General features: G+C 55.1%; 1 protein-coding gene across 3 annotated transcripts in view; it reads right to left on the bottom strand.

The window, feature by feature from the left end:
* PTDSS2 (phosphatidylserine synthase 2) overlaps positions 1-19,587 on the bottom strand; it is a 41,988-nt gene extending 22,401 nt beyond the window's left edge. The window contains exons 1-2 of one of the 3 annotated variants that reach the window (XM_050757830.1): positions 19,447-19,587; positions 5,944-6,045 (exon numbers count right to left, since the gene is read on the bottom strand). In XM_050757830.1, coding sequence (XP_050613787.1) covers positions 5,944-6,045; positions 19,447-19,448 — 104 coding nt within the window. In that variant the 5' untranslated portion in view covers positions 19,449-19,587. Of the gene's footprint in view, positions 1-5,943; positions 6,046-17,152; positions 17,512-19,446 lie in introns of those variants that run through there. The other 2 variants (XM_050757829.1, XM_050757831.1) reach the window with 2 other exon arrangements.
* Between the last annotated feature and the right edge of the window lie 4,833 nt (positions 19,588-24,420).

Genomic DNA, 24,420 nt, shown 5'->3' with positions numbered 1-24,420 from the left:
TGTAAACATTTTTAACAGCTTGTGGTTCACCTTTTCATTCTCTCAACAGCGTCTTTTACGAAGCAGAAGTTTTAATTTTTTCAAGGTCTCACTCTGGGGTCTAGGCTGGAGTGCAGTGGTGCTATTGTAGCTCACCGCAGCCTCGACCTCCTGGGTTCAAGCAATCCTCTCGCCTCAGCCTCCTGAGTACCTGGAACCACAGGCTTGTACTACCACAATTAGCCAACTTACCTCTTCCTAATTTTTAGTAGAGATGGGGGGGAGGGGGGGTCTCATTATGTTGCCCAGGCTGGTCTTGAACTTGTGACCTCCAGCAATCCTCCTAGATTGGCCTTCCAAAGTGCTAGGATTAGGGGCATGAGCCACACACCCAGCAGACAGTTTTAATTGTAATGAAGTCCAGTTGATCAAGTTTTTATTTTCATGGATTGTGCTGCTGGTATTTTATTATCACCAAACCCAAGGTCACTATACTTTCTCCTGTGGTTTCTCCAAGATGTTTTATAATTAAGGCTGAGCATGAGAGCTCACATCTGTATCCCGGCAGTTTGGGAGGCCAAAGCAGGGGTTTGAGACCAGCCTGGGCAACATAGTGAGACCTTATCTCTACAAAAAATTTTAAAAAGTAGCTGGGTGTGGTGGTGCACACTGGTAGTCTTAGCTCCTTGGGAGGCTGAGGCAGGAGGACTGCTGGAGGCCAGCAGTTGGAGGCTACAGCGAGCTATGACTGCACCACTGCACTCCAGCGTGGGTGACAGAGCAAGACCCTGTCTCAAAAACGAACAAAAAGAGAAGTTTTATAGCTTTTCATTTTACATTGAGGCTTATCTAAAATCCATTTAGAATTAATTGTCGTGAGAAGTGCAAGGCCTGTGTCCAGATCTGCACGTGGATGTCCTGTTGCTCTGGCGCCAGTGTTGAAAAGGCCGTCCTCTCTCCACGGAATCGCCTTTGTTCCTCTGTTAAGGATCAGCTGCCTGTAGTTGGCGTGCCTGTTTCTGGGCTCGGTATTTTGGTGTATTTTTGACAGGAAGTCTTGAAATTGTGTAGTGTCTGTGTCCAACTTTGTTATTCTTCAGCTCTATGAATATATTTATATGCATTGTTTCATATGTATTACAAGTAAGGATATTTATATTTTAAGTGTATTATATTTATATATGTTACATGTATTTTATTGAGTAAAATGTGTGAAGAGGTTTAATTTACTACGTTTAAAATGGGATAAAAATGTAATGGGCTGGTGAGGAAAGCTGGACACTCCCCCAAGGTCACCCCGACACAGGCAGATCAGTGAACGGTACCGTGTCCACGCAGTGGAAACTCCCCAGCGAGCCACTGGCAGGCACAGCAAGGACGCCCTCCAGCGGGTGAGTCCGGGCCGGAGGAGAAACTGCGTTCACAAGGAGCAGGGGCCGGCAGCGCAGACCCCGCCCTCACTCAGGCAGATGCACAGGCACTGCCCGAGCCGGGGTGACCCGAGCGCAGGGAGGCACTCTGAGCACAGGGTCAGAGGAAACTTGAACAATGAACATTTTCCACACCTCCATGCAGTGGTGGGCACACAGGGGTATGAATCCGTTAAAAGTCATCAGCCGTATGCGCGAATCAGACATAGATTATAGGTCAATAAAGCTGACTCAAGAAAAACAAAACGGGGCCGGGCGCAGTGGCTCACGCCTGTAATCCTAGCACTTTGGGAAGCTGAGGCGGGTGGACTGTCTGAGCTAAGGAGTTCAAAACCAGCCTAGGCAACATGGTGAAACCTGTCTCCACCAAAATATAAAAAAATTAGTGGGGCGTGGCGGTGCACGGCTATAATCCCAGCTACTCAGGAGGATGAGGCACGAGAATTGCTTGAACCTGGGAGGTGAAGGTTGCAGTGAGCCGAGATCATACCACTGCACTCCAGCCTGGGCAACAGAGCACGACTCTATCTCCAAAAAAAAAAAAAAAAAAACAGGGAAAAAAGAAAACTATCCCCCAAGGTGGGGAACCTGTTAGGTGCATAAAAACAACAATGACAGCAAGCTGAAGGAAGACACACTAGCTAGTTTTATAACTTTTTACCTTTAATAACATAAATATTAACTTTAGAAAATAAGGCTGGGAGCTGCGGTGGCTCAGGCTGGTTGTTCTGGCACTCGGGGAGGCGAGGCTACACGTTCGAGGCCAACCTGGTCAATGTTGACAGAAAAAAATAATTTTTTTTCCATCCTGGGTAACACGGTGAAACCCTGTCTCCACTAAAAATACAAAAAATTATCTGGGCGTGGTGGCAGGCGCCTGTAGTCCCAGCTACTCAGGAGGCTGAGGCAGGACAATCGTGTAAACCGGGAGGCGGAGTTTGCAGTGAGCCGAGATTGCGCCACTGCACTCCAGCCTGGGGGACAGAGCGAGACTCCATCTCCAAAAAAATAAACAAATAAAAAAAAAAATAAGTCTAACTTCTAGAAAGTATTTTTTTTTCTTTTTTTTTTTTTTTTTTTTTGAGATGGAGTCTCACTGTCAGCAGGTGGAGTGCAGTGGCGCAATCTCGGCTCACTGCAAGCTTCACCTCCCGGGTTCATGCGATTGTCCCGCCTCAGCCTCCCGAATAGCTGGGACTACAGGCATGAGCCACCACGCCCGGCTAATTTTTGTATTTTGAGTAGAGACAGGGTTTCACCATGTTGGTCAGGCTGGTCTCGATGTCTTGACCTCGTGATCTGCCCACCTCAGCCTCCCAAAGTGCTGGGATGACAGGCGTGAGCCACTGCGCCCGGCCTAGAAGGTAGTTTCTACATAAGAAATCTACCCTTGAGGACATCAGATAATTCTCGTATTAAAAGTAAACCAGCCCCCCCCAGCCTCCTGGATACTCGGTGTGTGGGCACCCTGCGTGTGGGCGCCCTGCGTGTGGCCACCCTGCGTGTGGGCGCCCTGTCTGTGGCCGCCCTGTCTGTGGCCGCCCTGTGTGTGGGCGCCCTGTGTGTGTGGCCGCCCTGTCTGTGGCCGCCCTGTGTGTGGGCGCCCTGTGTGTGTGGGTGCCCTGTCTGTGGCCGCCCTGTCTGTGGCCGCCCTGTGTGTGGGCGCCCTGTGTGTGGCCGCCCTGTGTGTGTGGGTGCCCTGTCTGTGGCCGCCCTGTCTGTGGCCACCCTGTGTGTGGTGTGTGGCCGCCCTGTGTGTGGCCGCCCTGCGTGTGGGCGCCCTGCGTGTGGGCACCCTGTGTGTGTGTGGCCGCCCTGTGCGTGTGTGTGACTGGGCTCCTGGTGTGCAGCAGTGCAGGTCCAGGCCATGAGAATGGACTCGGGACAGGTGCACCACGGCAATTTCACTGGAAGGAGCCGCAGAGCCACGCTCAGTGCCAGGGTGACCTACAGCAGCCGAGCCTTGCAGGAAGGAGCCCGGAGCAGGTTCCAGGTGCAAGCAGCAGAGGATGGGTGGCTTCTTTTGTGCCCTCAAAGAGGGTGAGGGGGGCAGAGAATGTGAGCTGGGAGCACATACAGTGTCCCCAAAACAGAACCTCAGAGAAAAATGCCCAGGGCCCTGTGAATTCCCGTCTCCTGGCCCCTCTCAGTGAACACACACAGGGGCTCCCTGCTGTAGAGGACAGGATGGCAGAACCCAGCCTCTCATGTCGGGGGCCACTCAGGAGAGGCCAGCGCTGGGTGAAGTGGGGGACATGCCCTCCGCTGCTGCCCCCTCAGGGGTCTAAGCTCCTGGCCCCTCTGGGTCTGGGTCACCCAGTGCTTCCCACAGGACCCAGGCCTGGGAGGGCAGGGTCTGACTTGGGGTGGTGAGGCTTTGTGATGCGCCTGGTGGGGGCCTGGTGAATGCTTTCGGGGAGCGCTCCCAAGACACCCCCTGTACTCCTGCTCTTGACAGTTCCTGCCATGTGGGACACTTGAGGTGAGACCCAGTCCTGCTTCCCAATCCACCTGCCCTGCTGTGCCCGGCAGATGCCACAGACCCTCCTAGCCAGGTGCTGATGGATGAATTCAAGAAAGACCAAGTCCTACTTGAAAGCTCCCTCTAGGCATACATGGGGCTCCTGCCCACTGCCTCGCTGCCTCCAGAGCCACAGGTCCAGGGGCCCCAGGCACGGCACATGCTGCCTCATCTATTTCTGGAGCCTAGTTACCCAGTGCACACCAGGCCTGCAGGTTCTGCACGTGACCCCTGCTGGGATTGCCTGAGAAAGGGAGGAGGAGTGAGCTGGGCCTGCAGGACGGGAGGCGCTGGCCAGGCCAGGCCTGGGAGCAAGCTGGCAGGAAAGGGGAAGGGCCGGCAAAGCTGACTGGGAGAGGGATGGCAGCGAGGTGGGAGAGAACCCACAGAGCGTGCAGCCAGGAGCCGGGTAGGGAGACCAGGACAGGAGAGGCCACCTGCGCCTCCCAGGTGAGGATGGAGGGTGAGCTCCTCTGGGGAGCAGGCCACACAGCCCTGGGTCCAGGCACCCCAACGGCAATTTCTAACCAGAAATGCCCCACTGCCCCCAGGGAGAGGGGCTCGGTTATGAGGTCTGCTGTGCGTGATTCTAAAGCATCCCGGTCACCTACAGACAGGGCACTGGGCGTGCTTGTGTTCTAGAGCCCACAGGGCTGGTGGCAAGTCAATGGGCAAACAGGGCTACCAACGCCCATGCAAGCGTGGCGACGTTTGTACCATGCCTACCCATCACGCCATCCAACACTCACGAAGACATCGAGACTCCTGCTTTACAAAATGAAGTGCTGGCCCGAGAGCTGTAGGGACAGCGGAAGTCCCACAAACCCCCGGGCTCCCGCCAACCAGAGCCGACTTGCGGCCCCAGCACCAACAGGCCTCCAATGCCTCCTTCCACCTCCGTCCCCACCCTGGTGCTGGTCTCCGGACCCTGCTCCGGCCTCCTCCCGCCGGAGCAAACGGGGACCAAGCCCTGATGGTGACGGCGGCCTTGCTGGGCAGGAGGCAGCCCTGGGCAGACACACCCTGGGTGCGCGTCAGAGGAGCAATGCGAGAGGAGAGTCTCGCGGTGCAGAAAACTCAAGACTGATTTATAGGCTCGAAAACCAGCTTCTCAGCCGGGCGCGGTGGCTCAAGCCTGTAATCCCAGCACTTTGGGAGGCCAAGACGGGCGGATCACGAGGTCAGGAGATCGAGACCATCCTGGCTAACACGGTGAAACCCGTCTCTACTAAAAAATACAAAAAACTAGCCGGGCGAGGTGGCGGGCGCCTGTAGTCCCAGCTACTCAGGAGGCTGAGGCAGGAGAATGGCGTGAACCCAGGAGGCAGAGCTTGCTGTGAGCTGAGATCCGGCCACTGTACTCCAGCCTGGGCGACAGAGTGAGACTCCGTCTCAAAAAAAAAAAAAAAAAGAAAACCAGCTTCTCTTCCACACACACTTCTGAGACTGGCGTCAGATTCCACGGAATTCAGGCAGAGGACACACCCAACGTCTAGCCTGCCTGTGGAGATACACCTGAGAAGATGAGTTTACTCACTTCCTGACCACATAAGCAAGGTCGCAGGCTGCTGACCAGATGGTCAGCGGTCCGTGTCGGCCCCCGTCCGTGCAAGAGCCCCACGGGCCGACGGAACCAGCATGTGGCCACCACAGGAACCTCATCCCCGGAGACGCCCAAACTCAAGGGCTCAGCCCTGTAGCTGCTGCAGCTCGTTCCAGCCTCTCAACATGCAAAACTCAGGGGAAACGTGGCACAGGCTGCCGGCCACATGGAGATGACACAGACTCCTGGCTCCCAGTGACAGGTGAGGGGGCTGACCAGGAACGCCGTGCAGCACCAAGGGCAGTCCCGGGAGTCCGCGCGTCAGACACACTCAAGGGAGAGGCTGGCGGCCCCACGCAGCCCTCTGGTGAAGGCCTTCTGAGCCCCTGGCAGCCCGAGCAGCAAGGACGCACACCCACCACACAGGGGCACAGGGCAGGTTCAGAAGGCAGGACGAGATGACAGGTTACCTCTTGGTGTTGTAGGCCGTGTCCTGAGGTGTTTCCTCCAGCAGCGTCACATAGCCAAGCGTACAGGTGAGGATGAAGAGCACAGTTAAGGTGTGGGCTCGCCTGAAATCCAAAAACGCATAAGCGTGGTGTCAGAGCCTGGGCAACGTTGCTAAATACTCACGTAACAGGCCCCAAATCCTCTCTACATCAAGGAGAGGGCTTAAACTCCACGCTCCAACTCCCAGCCAGCAACTGGCTGCAAGTCCCTGGCTAGGTAACTCCGAGATGACCCAGCGTCTGCTGGCCAGTCACAGCTGAGACCAACCCCCAGGAGGCTGGACAGGAAGAGCCCCGCGTTCCCAGGGAGCTGAAGGCTGCTGCTCACAGGGCATGTGCCACACATGGCGTCCAGGGCAGGTGTCTGCTAGTAAGAGCAACTGGACACATAAACATGGTGCTCTTCACTGCGCAAGACAAGCCGAGACAACCAGTCTTTCAGTCCATGAAATAACATCTGGCATTCAGTGCAGCAGCCCAAGAAACCAAGAGCTGAGAAGGGGCCTGAGCAGAGGCCTGCAGAGTGACCGCTGCCAGGTGGGGGAAGATGCGAGCCGCGGGTCTGTCGTCCTCTGGCCTGTCAGAGCCCAGACGTGGGAGGAGGAGGCAGGGCACTCCCTTTGCAGTTTTGTCTTGTCCCATCGCTGGTGGAAAAGCCCACAACCAGCCCAGTACCAGAACCAGGGGCCACCGGACCCCAGCCACTGCCTGTGCCAGACACTCGCCTGAGACCCCTCTGCACAACCACCTGCAAATGGAGGCAGAGACCCAGTTCGTCAGTTCCTACATCCACCAGTGTGTCCTCAGAGGATGTACCCTCCGTGCCTCAGTTTCCTCATGTCTAACCCTGTTCCTACATCCACCAGAGTGTGTCCTCAGAGGATGTACCCTCCGTGCCTCAGTTTCCTCATGTCTAACCCTGTTCCTACATCCACCAGAGTGTGTCCTCAGAGGATGTACCCTCCGTGCCTCAGTTTCCTGTCTAACCCTGTTCCTACATCCACCAGAGTGTGTCCTCGTGTCTAACCCAGGTCCTACATCCACCAGAGTGTGTCCTCAGAGAGATGATGCACCCCCTCCCTGCCTCAGTTTCCTCATGTCTAAATGGGGGAGCTTCTGACCTCCAAGGACATCATGAAAATTAAGTGAACAACGCACTTAAAGCATGTTGCCCAGGACTTGCCTCCACAAAACATAAACTATTTGTGCCCTAAAGAAATGAAAAGGCAAGGCACAAACTGGGAGAAGATATTCACAATACACATATCTGATAAAACTTTGTAGGCCACACATGTCTGCAGTCCCCACACTTTGGGAGGCTGAGACAGGAGGATTGCTTGAGCCCAGGCGTTCAGGACCAGACTGGGTAACACAGTGAGACCCCATCTGTATGAAAAATTAGCCGGGCATGATGAGGGCACCTGCAGTCCCAGCTACTCGGGAGGTGGGAGATTTGCTCGAGCCCAGGTCGAGGCTGCAGCGAGCTAGGATGATCGTGCCACTGCGCTCCAGCCTGGGAGACAGAGCAAGATCTCTCTCAAAAAAACAAAACAACACAAAAGACTTTTTATCCAGAATTTGTAAAGAACTCATACAGCTCAATAAAAAATTTAATGAAAAAATACGCAAATAATTGAACAGACACTTCACAAGGAAAACATTCAAATGGCCAATAAGCACATGACAAATGAGGAGCGTCACTGGTCACCGTGAAAGCAAATCCAAGCCATGACACAACGTAAGTACACATCTGCTAGAACAGCTGAAGTTAAAAGCAGCACAACGCCAAGGGCTGGCGAGGTCTCAGAGCAAGATGCTCATGCACTGCAGGTGGGACTGCAAAAGGCACAGAAAAGTGAGACCTACGTCCACCATCCAGCCAGCCACACACTCCCAAATGTGGACCTGAGATAGATGAAAACACAGGTCCAGTCAGACTTACATGCAGATGTTTCAGGTATAATAACCTAAAACGGGAAACAAACCAAAACTCTATCAGTGGACGAAAGGCTGTAGTCCCTCCGTACTGCGGAGCGCGGCTCAGCACTCAGAGGAACGTGCTGCTGGCAACGGCCTCAACGTGGACGGATCTCAAAGACACGCCACTTGGGAGGCTCAGGCAGGAGGACTGTTTTCGGCCAAGACCAGCCAGGGCAACATCGTGAACATCGTGAGATCCCATCTCAAAAGATAAAAAAAGAGAAAGAAAAAGAGGCTACAGAAGCCAGGCACAAAAGAAACCTCCCATCTGCTGCCACCCACACACAACTCAAGGAAAAGAGTTTGCATCCACGAAAAGCAGACTGGAGCAGAGACACGGGCCTTCTGGGTGATGGAATGTTCCAGTGAGCGTGGTTGTGGCGGCGCACGGACGTGTCACCTGAAAATGGGTGCTCCATGGAACGCACCCACACCTGGATTCAGCCGGTTTCATGAAGAGCCAGGGTAGAGCCGCAGGAGTGCAGGTGGGGGCTCCAGGCTAGACCCTGGCCAGAGTCCACCTGTGTTCGGAATGCTGCCTTTTTATCATTTTTAATCCTAATTAATCTTGCACATTCACTCCACATTAATTTTAATCCATATTAGTTTAAACAGCAGTTTGGCAAGTTGACACAAATGATTCCATTAGGATTTCGACTGGAGTAGAATTGAATTTACAAAGTAGTGTGAGGAGAACTGCTGGGTGACTAACATTTAGGATTCCCATTCATGAGACACGGACTATTTCTCCATTTATTTAGGAGTTGTTTTATGCCCACCCAGTTATGTTAAGCAGACTAGCCCTGCGGGGGAAAGAGAGATCAGACTGTTACTGTGTCTATGCAGAAAGTAGACATGAGAGACTGCATTTTGTTCTGTACTAAGAACAATTCTGTAACCCGAGCCCCAGCCCTGTGCTCGCAGAGCATGTGCTGTGTTGATTCAAGGTTTAATGGATTTAGGGCTATGCAGGATGTGCTTTGTTAAAAAAGTGCTTGAAGGCAGTATGCTTGTTAAAAGTCATCACCAGAGGCCGGGCGCGGTGGCTCAAGCCTGTAATCCCAGCACTTTGGGAGGCCGAGGCGGGTGGATCACGAGGTCAGGAGATCGAGACCATCCTGGCTAAACCCCGTCTCTACTAAAAATACAAAAAACTAGCCGGGCGTGGTGGCGGGCGCCTGTAGTCCCAGCTACTCGGAGGCTGAGGCAGGAGAATGGCGTGAACCCGGGAGGCGGAGCTTGCGGAGCTTGCAGTGAGCCGAGATCGCGCCACTGCACTCCAGCCTGGGTGACACAGCGCGAGACTCCATCTCAAAAAAAAAAAAAAAAAAAAAAGTCATCACCACTCTCTAATCTCAAGTACCCAGGGACACAAACACTGCGGAAGGCCGCAGGGACCTCTGCCTAGGAAAGCCAGGTATTGTCCAGGTTTCTCCCCAGGTGATAGCCTGAGATATGGCCTCGTGGGAAGGGAAAGACCTGACTGTCCCCCAGCCCGACACCGTGAAGGGTCTGTGCTGAGGAGGATTAGTGAAAGAGGAAGGCCTCTTTGCAATTGAGATACAGGAAGGTATCTGTCTCCTGTTGGTCCCTGGGCAATGGAATGTCTGGGTGTAAAACCTGATTGTGTGTTCTATTTACTGAGATAGGAGAAAACCGCCTTAGGGCTGGCGGTGAGTGTGCTGGCGGCAATGCTGCTCTTTACGCCCCAGATGTTTGTGTGTGTGCACATCAAAGCACAGCCCCTTTTCTTAACCTTGTCTATGACACAGAGACCTTTGTTCACATGTTTTCCTGCTGACCCTCTCCCCACTGTACCCTACTGTCCTGCCACGCCCCCCTCCCCTTCTCCGAGATGGTAAAGATAATGATCAATAAATACTGAGGGAACTCAGAGACCGGTGCCTGGCGTGGGTCCTTGGGTCCTCTGTATGCTGAGCACTGGTCCCCTGGGCCCACTTTTCTTTCTCTATACTTTGTCTCTGTTTCTTTTCTCAAGTTTCTCGTTCCACCTGACGAGAAACGCCCACAGGTGTGTGTGTGGCGGGGCTGGGTGGGGGGGGCTGGTCCCCTTCAAGCCCCAAGTGAAGAAAACAGAGAATGAATTATTCTTCTTTTTTGAGACAGGGTCTGTCTCCATTGCCTAGGCTGGAGTGAGGTGGTGTGATCTTGGCTCACCGCAACCTCCCGCTCCTGGGCTTAAGCTATCCTCCTACCTCAGCCTCCTGAGTAGCTGGGACTACAAGCGCACACCACCACGCCTAGCTAATTTTTTTTTTTTTTTTTGAGACCGAATCTTGATCTGTCACCCAGGCTGGAGTGCAGTGGTATTGATCTCAGCTCACTGCAGCCTCCGCCTCCTGGGTTCAAGCAATTCTCCTGCCTCAGCCTCCTGAGTAGCTGGGACTACAGGCACGCACCACCATGCCCAGCTAATTTTTGTATTTTTAGTGGACATGGGGTTTCACCATGTTGGCCAGGCTTGAATTTTTTGTATTTTTGTACAGATGGGGTCTTGCCATGTTGGCCAGGTTGGATTTTTTTGTATTTTTCGTAGAGACGGCATCTTGCCATGTTTTCCAGGCTGGTCTCAAACTCATGAACTCAAGTGATCCGCCTGCCTTGGCCTCCCAAAGTGCTGGGATTACAGGCATAAAAGTGAATTCTTCTGCCATATTTTACAATACTAGGCATTTAAGACAACCAGAGATAAATAAAAGTTTCATTATAACTATCAACCACCTTTTTTAAAAAATACATTTGCATTTGAGTCCTAAGCCACGAGGAGACGCAGGGCACCTCAGCCTTCCCGCTGAGCTCAGTACAGTGGGGTCCTTCAGAGACCTGCCACAATCACAGCAGAGGACCCATTTCAGAAGGCCCCGTAGACCTCCACTCCTAAGGGTGCCTGGATTTGGCGACCCAGAAACTCACTCTCCGCTCAACACTACACTTACAGAACGCGTCTTCCTGGAGACAGCCCTTTAGGGGAAACGGGCTGGGGCTCCGCTGGGGCCCAGGAGTCCCGTGTCCCCCGGCCTGCCCCTCCATGAGGCCCACCCTTTCCTCCACACAGGTGACATCAGATTTCGGTGAGGAGAGTAAGATGACCCCGGTTAGGATAAGAGTCAGGAGTGTTTGGGGGCAGGTGCCGTGGCTCACACCTGTAATTCCAGAGTTTTGGGAGGCTGAGGCAGGAGGATCAACTGAGCCCAGGAGTTAGAGACCAGCTCGGGCAACATAGTGAGACCCTGTTTCTACCAAAAAAAAGTAAATAAATAACTGGGCGTGGTGGCATGTGTCTGGCCCCAGCTACTTGGGAGGAGGCAGGGTGAGGGGAGATTACTTCGGCCCAGGAGTTGGGGGCCACAGTGAGCTGAGATCACATCCCTGCACTCCAGCCTGGGTGACAGAGTGAGATCCTGTCTCAAAAAAAAAAAAAAAGAATGAAAGAATAAAAGAAAGAAAAACAAACCAAAAACAACAAGCAGCGTTTAGATCACAAAGCCACTGATGTGATGACGAGCAGGAGCGCGGTGGCTCTGGCTGTGTACGTGCCCGGCCAGGGCACCTCCATGCAGTGTGTGTGGTGCCTGCAGGCAAGTCAGGGCTGTAAGTGACACTGTGCAGGTCATACAGCAAGGCGGGCGGCGGGGCCTGGAGCCTCCTGGACACTCGGCCATCACAGCCACTCCCTGAGCCTCCGTCCCAGCCGCACCCTGGAGAAGGCACAGCCTGCCTTCCTGAGCCTTCCTGAGCCTTCCTTCCAGTGGAGTGAGACCAGTACAGGCGGGCTAAGAAACTCTACACGTTACAGAGAAAAACAAGAGGGATGGGAGTGATTAGGGAGGTTAAAACAACTATTTTTGTTGCAAAGCCAGGTCCCAGTAAAACCATGCCAGGAGGGCTCGTGGCCTGGGAGGCATCTCCGGAGACCATAGCTAGGAAGGAGCATGAGGAGCAAGCAGTCTCGAGCTCAGCCTCCATCCCCAGCAGTTCTGAGAAACAGCAGGGACCTCTCCAAAGGGTGCACATGGCTGAAGTGACCTTCGGAGGAGCCAGGGACAGCCTCATCCTGGGGCTTCCTGACGAGGCCCATCTTGTAAGAGGAACAAGGTCAAGGGGCTCCAGACACCCAGAACGCTGCCGAGGGCCCACAGCACAGACAGACAGGGTGTGGTGTGCACAGGAGCGGGACTCTGCCTGGCTGGAGAGCAGGTGCCGGGACAGGAGCCTGTTGTGAGGGAGGCCTCCAGTGGGGAAGCTAACAGGGCCTCCACAGGACCCTGCCTTGGAACCACACGGCCGCCCCACGTGAGGGGTTCTCACTCTGGGCATAACGTCTATAAGAAAACGGGTGGAGGAGCCCCAGCCTAAGGGAGGTTAACCATGGAAGAGAAGACAGCCCATCAACCTGCTCAGATGCAGAATGGGAGACCCAGAAGCTAGATCAACCTGAGGACACTGCTCACCCCTGTTCTGCAAGAGACCAGCAGGACCCAGAGGAAACCCCTCGTCCTCTCCACGTGGGCTCAGGAAGAAGATGGGAACAACCAGGCCTCAGGGACATCCAGAATGCCACCACTCTACACACAGACCCACCGGAGGAGGCGGCTGCTGCGCTTGGCCCCACCCTGACCCTCAGACGTGCCCGCACCCCAGTCAGTGTCTGCCAGACACAGCACAGGCTCCAATTCACATGCAGGATCCCAGGAATAAACGCAAAGCTTGAGGGGTGGGGCGAGCAGCCCGTGTCCCTATAGCACACAAAGACAGGATCACATGCTAACACAAGTTAAAATTAAAACTTGACTTCGGTTTTTCTTTGTGAGATGGAATCTTGCTTGCTCTGTCACCCAGGCTGGAGGGCAGTGGCGCGATCTCCGCCTCTCGGGTTCAAGCAGTTCTCCTGCCTCAGCCTCGTCATGCCCGGCTAATTTTTGAATTTTTAGTAGAGACCGGGTTTCACCATATTGGCCAGGCTGGTCTCAAACTCCTGACCTCCTGATCCACCCACCTTGGCCTCCCAAAGTGCTGGGATTACAGGTGGGACACACGACTTTCCATGACAAAGACCTTCCTGTGGTTTCTAAAGTGGCCACCAACCCGACACTCACTCCTTGTGAAGCCCAGGGAAACCCTGACCATTAACCAACCCCGACCCGACACTCACTCCTTGTGAAGCCCAGGGAAACCCTGACCATTAACCAACCCCGACCCGACACTCACTCCTTGTGAAGCCCAGGGAAACTCTGATCATTAACCAACCCCGACCCGACACTCACTCCTTGTGAAGCCCAGGGAAACCCTGATCATTAACCAACCCCGACCCGACACTCACTCCTTGTGAAGCCCAGGGAAACCCTGATCATTAACCAACCCCGACCCGACACTCACTCCTTGTGAAGCCCAGGGAAACCCTGACCATTAACCAACCCCGACCCGACACTCACTCCTTGTGAAGCCCAGGGAAACCCTGATCATTAACCAACCCCGACCCGACACTCACTCCTTGTGAAGCCCAGGGAAACTCTGATCATTAATCAACCCTAACCCGACACCATCTTTCCATTTCCCCAAAACACAGAGATTACCTGAAATACAAAGACAACCTTTGTCCCTTCGGGTAAATGTGCACAGTCATTGAGGGGCCACCACGTGCCCAGCACCCTCTTGGCCCTGGGGAAGCAGAAATGGGAAGACAGAGGACCCAGCAGGAAGGGAGGCAGAGGGTAAGGGACCCAGAGAAAGGGCACAGCAGCCCTGCAGGAGGACATGTCTCAAAGCTGCTCAAACCCAATGCTCCTGGAAAGTACGATCCGTATTAGCGAGTTCCGGTCCTTGTGCTACACACAGCATGACCTCCACACATCTTGGAAGTGACAGAGTGCTGCTCGAGATAGCACAAGACTCTAAAGGCAGACTTCTGTGTCCCTCTCAGGATACCAGTTCTGTTCAATGGCTCCTCCCACCCCCCTGCTGTCTGGGCAGACTCCCCGGGAAGGTGTGGGTCCTGTGATCAGACACAGAACAGAGCTGTGATAAATCCTGGGAATTCAGCCACTTCACTAGGGTGAGGCCATGGGGACAGCTGGCTCCCTGCCACGGGGAGTGGAAAAGGCCCAGCTGCCTCCTTGGAGATGGCCAGTCTCATGCCCACTCTCATGGTGGGCAGGAAGGCCAAGACCAAGAGGAAAATGCCAAGGAAAGGCCATGCCCAGATGGGCTGCTCAAGGCCTGCGAGAGGCTCCTGGACCGGGCACTGGCCCTCCTGGCTCTGACCAGCAAGACCAGAAAGACTTCATCTGGCTATTCGTGCTCCCAGGTACAGGCAAAGCTGGGAAAGCCCAATCCAGGACAACAGAGAAAGGCATCTTCCAGAAACCTGGGGTATCTGAAGGTCAGAGGTCACCCCACACACAAAGTCCGGGGGTCACTGAGAAGGCTCATTCGAGGCGCCCATTCCGAGACATAAACATAAAAACTCTCGGAACATCACAGTGGTCCCCGGCGGGAGCTGATCAGCAAGTGTGGTCATCCGAAGCTGCTTCAACGTCTTCCACGGACAGGCGACAACGTTCACAGGCACCTCGCCAGGTAAGGGGTCTCCAGGTGCTCTCCCAAACAATTTCCAGACCACACGAGCTGCCACGTCTTCGCACGGCGCTTCTCGGAGTCTGTGGATCTAAACGTTTTCCTCTGGACGTTCCCCACAATTGTCCTTGCTACCCTGAATGAATCTAGAGAAGAAGAGCTCAGCCTTGTGCTCCCAGCGCCAGGTGAGCCCTGAATCTAACTGCAAGCCCTATCCCTAAGGCTGACAAGCAATCACAGAGAAACAAAATTCACACACGGCAGCCAGCACTGGCCGGAGGAAGTGCACCCATCCTGGAAAATGAACGCCCTGGCTGGGTGTGGTGGCTCACGCCTGTAATCCCAGCATTCTGGGAGGCTGAGGCGGGAGGATCACTTGAACCCAGGAGTTCAAGACCAGCCTGGGCAACACAGGCGGACCCTGTTTCTGTTGAAAATAAATAAATAAAAATGAATAAAAAATAAAAAGTAAAACTATCTAAAACACAAAATTAAGAGTTAAAAAAGTGCCAGCACAGCAAATCAGTACAGGTGGACTCAGGAGGTCAGTGCAAGGCTCTGCAGGTAAACAGAATTCTCACCAGACAGGCATTGAGTTACCTGCCACGCGGAAGCATGAAGCTCCTGCCTCGGGACAGGGAAGGGAGGAGGTGCAGCAAGAATCGGCCCCATGCGTCTCTACAGGGACAGGGTCGAGGGGAAAGCCAGAGCCAGAGCCACCCACCAAGAAGACCCAGGAAGGAGGTACCCGGACCAGCCAGCCCCATTGCACCCGCTCCTGGAGAGCACCCCGGCCCCCTTGGCCTCCTGACAGGCAAGCCCTTCTATGCCCAGGCGTCTGTGTCCCAAATACCCCTTGTGGGCAGGGACCACTGGTCTGTGCTTCTAAAGAGACCAGCACCTCCTACCTTTGAGCTGCTGCTGCTGCTTCCCTGGTACTGGGTGGGCTTGTGTGTGCCCCCTGGCTTCCGCCACACTCAGCACCCCTCCAGCCAGCACATTTTGTGCCTTCTGAAGTTCCATGCCTGTGCCAGAATCTAAGCTTCTTGTTTAGTTCTCTGCTGTGTCCCGTAGAACGGTAACTGACACAGTAGGGGTCCCCAAAATGTGCTGAACGGCCAAATGAGAAACAAGGAGAGCCAGTCCAGTCTTCTTGCTCCAGGACCTCAGAGACTCCGGTGGTCCCCAGCTGTGCTGTGCGAGGACGGCCTGAAGGGGTGTGGCAGGGCACCTGACGGAGAGGCCTGATGTCCACAGGGCCGGGAGGCCAGAGGGTCCACGTGGCAGGCACCCCATCTCCTCTCCCTCCCGAGGGCCCCACAGCCACCTGGTGCATTCATCTCCCCAAAGGAGAGCTCGGATGCCCTCCCCGCAACAGCAGCTGCCCACACCTCATGGAAGACCCTGCGTGGGGCCTCCTCCACCCTAACCCACTTTCCCACCACTTGGACAGTCTCTCTCCAGAGCTTTGGCTGCCGGTGACAGGCCAGGGCCGGTTCAGTCTCTGTCTGTGGTGGTACCTTCCCCTGACATGTCCCTTACTCCTCCATCAGGCTCTCTCACCCCTCAGATTTGCTCTCCCACCATCCCACAGTACGGTTCTCTTGGAAGCGTCCATACAGCCTTCCTTCCACTGCTGGCCGCAGGTGCCTGTCTCCCACACGCTTTCCTGGGGCTGACGCCATCTCTACTGCCCCTGTGCCCCCCGGCCTTCCACAGGATGGGAACTGGGCACCTTGCAGTCAAGAAAAGCCAAACCCTCCTCTCACGAAGCCTGCTTTCAGGTGGACGGCTTGATCCTTTCACAGAAGAGCATCAGCAAAGGGCCAGCCCAGGGTCGCAGCCATCGGGAGGAGGACCGGCGTCTGGAGCCTGTCTGGACACAGAGTGCCACACTCCAGCTGCTCCCGGGGGCCTCTTCCTTCTCCACCCCCATTAAAGGCAGAGTGGCGGACAGGGGGACCCCAAGGTTTAGCTGAGGCTGAGCTGTGCAGGGAGGAGGCGCTGGCCCCGCTAGGGACAACCGAGGAGAGAAACAGAGCCTTGATTCGACGAACACCGACTACATTCCTGAAGCACGCACAACACTCTGCTAATCAGCACGATCGCCACGTGGGGCCGGGGGCGACACACAAGATGATTTCCTGCAGCCGCAAGCAGAGGAGCAACCACAGGCAGAATGACGGGGGACACAGGCGAAGCTTGGACCGCAGGACAGAGAAAGCGTTTCTGGGGTGACGCTGGAGGCGAGTGGTGGGGAAGGGGTCAGGATCGCAGAACCGCGCGGTCAGAGGCAAGGCGGGCAGGGGTGGGGAGGGCGGCGAGAGAGACGCAAAGTGGCCGCAGGGAGGGTCTGCCCAGGGTCTCCCCCGCCTACAGCGCCGCCCTCCGCCCTCCGTCAGACCCGGCGTCGGGAGCTCGGTCCGGCCGCTCCCCGGGACCCGGGGGGCGGTGCTGCCACACCCTCGAATCCCCGGCCGCAGCCCTGGACTCCAAGACGGCGGGAGGGCGCTGCCGGGGACCCCCAGGCCAGCGGTGCCGGGACCCCCAGGCCGAGGACACCCTCGCCGCCCCGCAGCCGCCCCCCGCCCCTCACCAGAAGAAGGTGTTGGTGCCGTCGTCGTAGACCTCGGACTCGGTGCTGCGGCGGCCCGCGCCCGGCCCGGTGGCTCGGCCGGCAGACGGCACGTCAGGCGGCTCCTCCAGCGAGGCCTTGCCCGCGGGCACCGGGGACTCGGGCCGCGGACCCCCGGCGTCCCTGCGCTCGCCCCTCCGCATGGCGTTTCGGCCCGGAGCCGCTCCGCCCGGCCCCTCGACCCCACGCACACCGGGTCACCGGCTAGAGGACGCGCCGCCCACAGCGCGAAGAGCGCCGGGAAGGGGTCGCGGCGCTGGCCCGCGGGGTCTCAGGAGAGCGGCGCGGGGCCGGCCAGGAAAGGGTGTGCGGTGCATTGTGGGGCTTGTAGTCCGCGCGGGGCATACTGGGCCTCGTGATCCGGCGTCGCCAGTTGGACGCAGTGCTTGCTGGGAAGGATGCCGCCTGGTTGCCAGGAAACCAGAGCCGAACCGCCCTGCGGCTGAGGTCGCGGGAACCCAGCTGCGGGTGGCGCGGGTCTCGCCAAGGCCGCCAGAGCTTGGAGGTAACCACAGACATCCCCGGCGGCCTGGCCCCAGTCCCTCCACCCCTTCGCCCCTTCCTCGCCGACAGATCCCGGAGCCCAGCCCCGTTCTCCTTTTGGGGCGCTTCTCGATCCTTCACCCCAAGCGATCTGGGTCATTCTTTTCCGCCTCCCGGACTGGAGTGCAATGGCAAGATCTCCGCTCACTGCAACCTCCGCCTCCCGGGTTCAAGCGATTCTCTTGTCTCAGCTTCCCGAGTAGCTGGGATTACAGGTGCCCGCCACCAGGCCCTGCTAATTTTTGTATTTTTAGTAGAGACGGGGTTTCACTATGTTGGCCAGGCTGGTCTCGAATTCCTGACCTTGTGATCTGCCACCTCGGCCTCCCAAAGTGCTGGGATTACAGGCGTGAGCCACCGCGCCCGGACTGATCTGGGTCATTCTTTCGCGAGATCGCGCGAAATTGGGCGGCGAGAATGGTGCGGACACGCTGGTTTTGGTTGACCCAAATTGTTGACATGGTACCCCGCAAAAAAATTAGCTCCTGAGCCACTTTGAAAAGCAATGTGGCAGCTCCTCAAACATGGAAACACGTGTCCACGCCAAACTTATACACAGCGCTCATGGCTGCAGCATTTTGATAACAGCGGCATGTTATTAGCCGTAGAGGAGCGAAGCACGCGCTTCTACAGCACGGCTGGACCTTGAAAACATCATGCTAGGCAGGCCGGGCGCGGCGGCACACCCCTGTCATCCCAGCATTTTGGGAGGCCGAAGCGGGCAGATCACTTGAGGTCAGGAGTTCGAGACCAGCCTAGGCAAAGTGGTGAAACCCCATCTTTACTAAAAATACAAAAATTAGCCGGGCGTTGTGGCGCAAAAATACAAAAATTAGCCGGGCGTTGTGGCGCAAAAATACAAAAATTAGCCGGGCGTTGTGGCGGGCGCTTGTAATCCCAGCTACTCGGGAGGCTGAGGTGGGAGAATCCCTTGAACCCGGGAGGCGGAGCTTGCAGTCAGCCGAGATTGTGCCACTGCACTCCAGCCTGGGCGACGGAGGGAGACTCCGTCTCAAAAAAAGAAAAGAAAAGAAAAGAAAATATTATGCTAGGTGAAAGAAGCCCGTCACAGGAGACTACGCCTTTTGTGATCTATTTGTATGAAATGTCCAGGAAATGCAAATCCATGAAGACAGAAATTAGATGAGTTTTCACCGGGGGCTGGGGAAGGGGTAATAAGGAGCGACTACAAAGGGTAGCAGGTTCCTTTTGGGGCGATGAAAATGCTGTAAAATTGACCTCGGCTCCTATCTGTGAATGTCCTAAAAACCACTGAACTGTTCGCTCGAAACGAGTTGAACGGGTGAACTGCATGGTATGTGAAGTATATCTCATATCAACTTTATTGAAATATAACTCACATACTAAATACATAAACGTATTTGCGGGGCTCCTGCACAGCCACGCCCAGCAGGGATGGGACCTGTGACAGGACCTTCACCCCAGCTCCTGACACACAAGGCTGGGCAGTGGGGGACGCGCTGGCCCCAAGAGGCGTGCTGTTGGGCCTCCCCAGGCCTGGCCCCCTGCCCCAGGCCCTGGCCCCCTGCCCCAGGCCCTGGCGCCGTCCAGCTGGGGTCGGCTGAGTGGCCAGAGCAGCCAGCTCCCGCCCATGCCATCTTTCCAGCAATCACCCGACAGGCCTGGTGCCCTGTGAACCATCCTTCAGGTCCCCTCCCAGACCTCTTCCCATCCCAGCCGGTGGCGCTCACATTCCAGGCGCCTCACGGTGGTGTTGGGGTCATTTCCTGCGTATGAGTGTTCCCTCAAACTGCACAGAGAGCCCTCCTGCCGTCCCTCCGGGGTGCAGAGGCCGGGGCGGGGAGATGTACCGGCCCCACTGGGGTCCCTGGCCCCAAGGACGCTGCGCGCGAGGCGGCCTCGCAATGACGCGCTGGCCAGTGGGCTCGGGGGCGGGGCCGGGGGCGGGGCCGAGGATGGGGCCTGTGGGCGGGGCCTTGGGACCCGGAGTAGCGTGATCTGGAAGGCGGGGCGCTGCCAGACCGCTCGGCCCCGGGCGCGCAGACCACGTGTTCGTTGCCCATCACTACGGAGCTCTGGCCAAGTGCCAAGTAGAATTCCCAACGCTTTGTAAATGCTAACTATTGTGATCTCTTTTTTTTTTTTTTTTTTTTTTTTAAACAGAGTCTCATTCTGTCACCCAGGCTGGAGTGCAATGGCACGATCTCGGCTCACTGCAACCTCCGCCTCTCGGGTTCAAGTAATTCTCCTGCCTCAGCCTCCGGAGTAGCTGGGATTAAAGGCGCACCCACCACCATGCCTCTAATTTTTGTATTTTTAGTAGAGACGAGGTTTCACCAAGTTGGCCACGCTGGTCTTGAACTCCTGACCGCAGGGTGATCCGCCCACCTTGGTCTCCCAAAATGCTGGGATTACAGGCGTGAGCCACCACGCCCGGCCAACTATTATGATCTTAACACACCCCTTAGGTTCTATTTTTGACTGTCGCTTAGAGACAAAAAAAGCTAAGGCAGAGAAAGGTTGGTGACAGCTACACCCACCTCTTTCCAGACCCCGGAGCCTCTACCCTGAACCCCTGCACTCTACAGGGAGCTTTCTACCTGCAGTTTTGCACCTGGCGTCTCATATCTGAGTCTCACATTACCCTGTCCCTGTCTTCACCCCAGCTGCATAAGTGCACCCCCCCCACACCCAGGCATGCGTGGACTGGCAGAGTCCATTGCAAGACATGGGCCTGAGAGGCAGGGGTGAGGCCGGAGGTTTGTGGTTCAGGGAGGACCGTGGCTGGTGTTAGGAGGCAGTGGAGCAGCTTGGAGGACTTGGTTCTTTGAAATGCCAGAGCAGCAGAACTGGGGGTCCCCCGCCTGGGGAAGGGTGCACGGGACAGAAGCCTTCTTCAGCTGCGGAGATGCCCACCAGGAGCCTTAGGGCGCTGGAACTTTTAAGAAAATGGTCGCCGGGCGCGGTGGCTCAAGCCTGTAATCCCAGCACTTTGGGAGGCCGAGACGGGTGGATCACGAGGTCAGGAGATCGAGACCATCCTGGCGAACACGGTGAAACCCCGTCTCTACTAAAAAATACAAAAAACTAGCCGGGCGAGATGGCGGGCGCCTGTAGTCCCAGCTACTCGGGAGGCTGAGGCAGGAGAATGGCGTAAACCCCGGAGGTGGAGCTTGCAGTGAGCTGAGATCCGGCCACTGCACTCCAGCCCGGGCGACAGAGCGAGACTCCGTCTCAAAAAAAAAAAAAAAAAGAAAATGGTCAATTCCGGCCTTACCCAGGGACAGAGCTGGCCAGAGTCACATTTATGGTAGTAAATAGTGAATGTTGGCGAAATGCTTTCTAAAAATGCCCTTGCAAGGAAGGGAGAGGAAGCCCAGGAATTTCTAAAGTAACAATGCCTGTTATAATATTTCCCCTGGTGCGGTAAATCCGTAAAGGTGAGTGGATTACAGAAAACTTACCGTGCCACATGCACACCTGTGCCTGGGAGCTTTCTCCGGCTTGTTGGAGGAAGTGTGCACAGCAGGACTGCTCCCCAAGTCAAGAAGCTGGAACGGGTGGAAATTTAAGGCCCGGAGGTGTTGGGGAGGCAGCAGGGAGACCCAGTTGTCCCTGCAATGAAGACATGAGGGGTTTGGGTCCCCACCCCAATGCCAGCCTGGTGTGGCAGGCAAGGACGGCTTCAGGTGGACCTCAAGGGCAGAGGCCCATCTGGGAGAGGGTCTCCCCTGCAGGGGCCTGAGGCTGGCGGTCACCTGCCAAGCACTGTCAGCCAAGAGGCTGGAGCCAGCAGGATGCTTGAGACCAGCCCGGAGAGAATACAGGGGCAGGGGCTGCCTCTGAGCAGTGCTCTGGACGAAGCATTAGTGTCTGTGGCCACACCCAGGAGGCTGTGGGGTGGGGCAGGACAGGTCTCTGAGGGGCCCAGAGCAAAGGTAATGACAACTGGTGCTCACACCTGCCCAAGGGATTTCACCTGGGCGCTCCCTGGCCCTCGCCGGCTTCGTCATCTGACCTCTCCACGGGTGGCTGCCATATCCCCCAGTTAAAAGGCGGCTTCAGGGATGGAGGAGCGGACTCTGCTGCACGTTGGGCTTCAGGGGGAGGCGGTCTGGTGGACAGGGTCTTCTGAAGTGGGAGGAGGAAGGACAGAGGAGCAGGGTCCAGGGTCCACAGAGGAAGAGCAGGAGGCCTGCGGGGCGTTTGACCAAAGTTCTCTGCCAACACAGGGCAGGGCCAACTGCCAGGACGTCCAGGTCAAACTCTTGCCTCTTAGGAGCTGCATTCAAACCCGGAAGCCAAGAGTCAGGCTGAGTGTGGGGGAAAGAAAGTTTAAAGTAATAGACTTGAATATGGAAATAAAGCACATTTAATAAGACAGTTTATTGAAGTGTTACGTGTTTGTGTTAGAAAATTTGAAAACAAACATAATGAAGAAAAGCATAATACACCATCCTTCATTGACATTGTTAAGCAAATGTAAATATCAAATATCAATCTACTCTTCCCATATTTTAATGCACCTTAGCTTAGTTTAAATAAACATTTTATACATGTTTGTGATAGGAGCATCAAACCACCATGGCACACGTTTACCTGTGTAACAAACCTGCACGTTTTGCACATGTATCCCAGAACTTAAAGTAAAAGAATATTTAAAAAAATAAATTAATCTATGCCAAGTGCAGTGGCTCTTGCCTGTTATCCCAGCACTTTGGGAGGCCGAGGTGGGCGGATCACCTGAGGCCAGGAGTTTGAGACCAGCCTGGCCAACATGGTGAAACCCCGTCTCTACAAAAAATACAAAATTAGCTGGGTGTGGTGGTACATGCCTGTAGTCCTAGTTACTCAGGAGGCTGAGACAGGAGAATCCCTTGAACCCGGAAGGCGGAGGTTGGGGTGAGCTGAGATCGCGCCACTGCACTCCAGCCTGGGCAACAGAGCAAGACTTCACCTCAAAAAATAAAAAAAAAATAATAAATACATCTATTTTAATCTGCAAAAATTTTTTATACGTTTGTAATCTATGTTTTTGTTTTTGTTTTTTGTTTTTTTTTGAGATGGAGTCTCACTCTGTCGCCCAGGCTGGAGTGCAGTGGCCGGATCTCAGCTCACTGCAAGCTCCGCCTCCCGGGTTCCCGCCATTCTCCTGCCTCAGCCTCCCGAGTAGCTGGGACTACAGGCGCCCGCCACCTCGCCCGGCTAGTTTTTTGTATTTTTTAGTAGAGACGGGGTTTCACCGTGTTAGCCAGGATGGTCTCGATCTCCTGACCTCGAGATCTGCCCGCCTCGGCCTCCCAAAGTGCTGAGATTACAGGCTTGAGCCACCGCGCCCGGCCATGTAATCTATGTTTTTTATTTAACAGTATAACATAAGCATTTTCCTATGTTCTCAAAAACTCTTTGAAAGTATAACTTCTAATGTCTGCTTAATCAGCATATAAATATGAATACCACGTTTTCGCTGATATTTTCCTATTGTTGAACATTAGTGGTTTACAATTTTTGCTGCAAATGACATATATACGTATTTTCATTACTTTGCATCTTTTTTAGAACAGTTTACAAAAAGTTAGATTAATGGACCAAAGTCTAAACAATTTTAAGGCTCTTAATACGTATTATAGTCGAATTGCCTTCTGAAAGGGCTGTACTGGTTTTCTGTCCAGATAGGACTGGGTGGGGTCCCCCTCCCTCTCCACCCTTCACTGAATGTGAGGGAACTTCCACAACGGGTGAGGCCCGCGGCCAGTGCAGCCACCTCAGTGAGCTCTCTCCCCTGAGGCTGGACGAGCTGGCCTTGCAGCCAGGACTCTGGGAGTGACTGAGGATTTCTCAGGTGATGCCCACGGAAGGTGTGGGGGGAGGAGGAACAGTTTCTGCAATGAAACTTGGAATGCTGAAAAAGTCATTGAAAAAGAGCACAGCAGCTGTGTGGACAGCAGAAGTGATGCCTGAGTAACTCACACGACCTGCCAGCAGATTGCTTTAGCACAATGACAACGTGAGCACAGAGAATCCTGGGCAGGCTGAGCTGGGGACTGGGGAGCCACACCTGTCACGGACAGTGCAGGAGCTGGGCACGTGGATCTTGCGTGTAAGTTCCACCCATGCTCAACAAGCCTTGCAGATTCTGTTTCTGAACTAGATCGAACTTGGCCGCTATGACTCTCTGGTGAGACTGCTGGATGGTCCCTGTCCCGCTTACCCTGCTTTCTTCCATGGGAAAAGAGCTCACATGCCCCAGGCTTCCTTGCCGTAGAGTGTGGTCATGTGACTAAGGGTGCCTCCTTCACCCTTTCCTCTTCCCACTGGCTGGAATGTGGATGAGGTGACCGGAGCTTGAGCAGCCGTTTTGGACCAGGTGATGGGACCATATGTTTAAGGCGGCACAGCAACAAGCTAAAGGCATTCTGGGTCTCTGATGACTGTAGTGCGGCCATGCTAGTCCAGGACTAGCCAACTCCAGACTTTTGTTTTGTTTTAAAGACAGTCTTACTCTGTCACCCAGGCTAGAGTGCAATGGTGTGATCTCGGCTCACCACAACCTCTGCCTCCCAGGTTCAAGCGATTCTCCTGCCTCAGCCTCCCGAGTAGCTGGGATTACAGGCATACACCACCATACCTGGCTAATTTTTGTATTTTTAGTAGAGACGGGGTCTCACCATGTTGGCCAGGCTGGCCTCGAACTCCTGACCTCA

This window comes from Macaca thibetana, chromosome 14 (genome assembly GCF_024542745.1).
Source record: "Macaca thibetana thibetana isolate TM-01 chromosome 14, ASM2454274v1, whole genome shotgun sequence".
Taxonomy (NCBI): domain Eukaryota; kingdom Metazoa; phylum Chordata; class Mammalia; order Primates; family Cercopithecidae; genus Macaca; species Macaca thibetana.
This window is presented reverse-complemented; position numbering and strand designations above follow the sequence as displayed.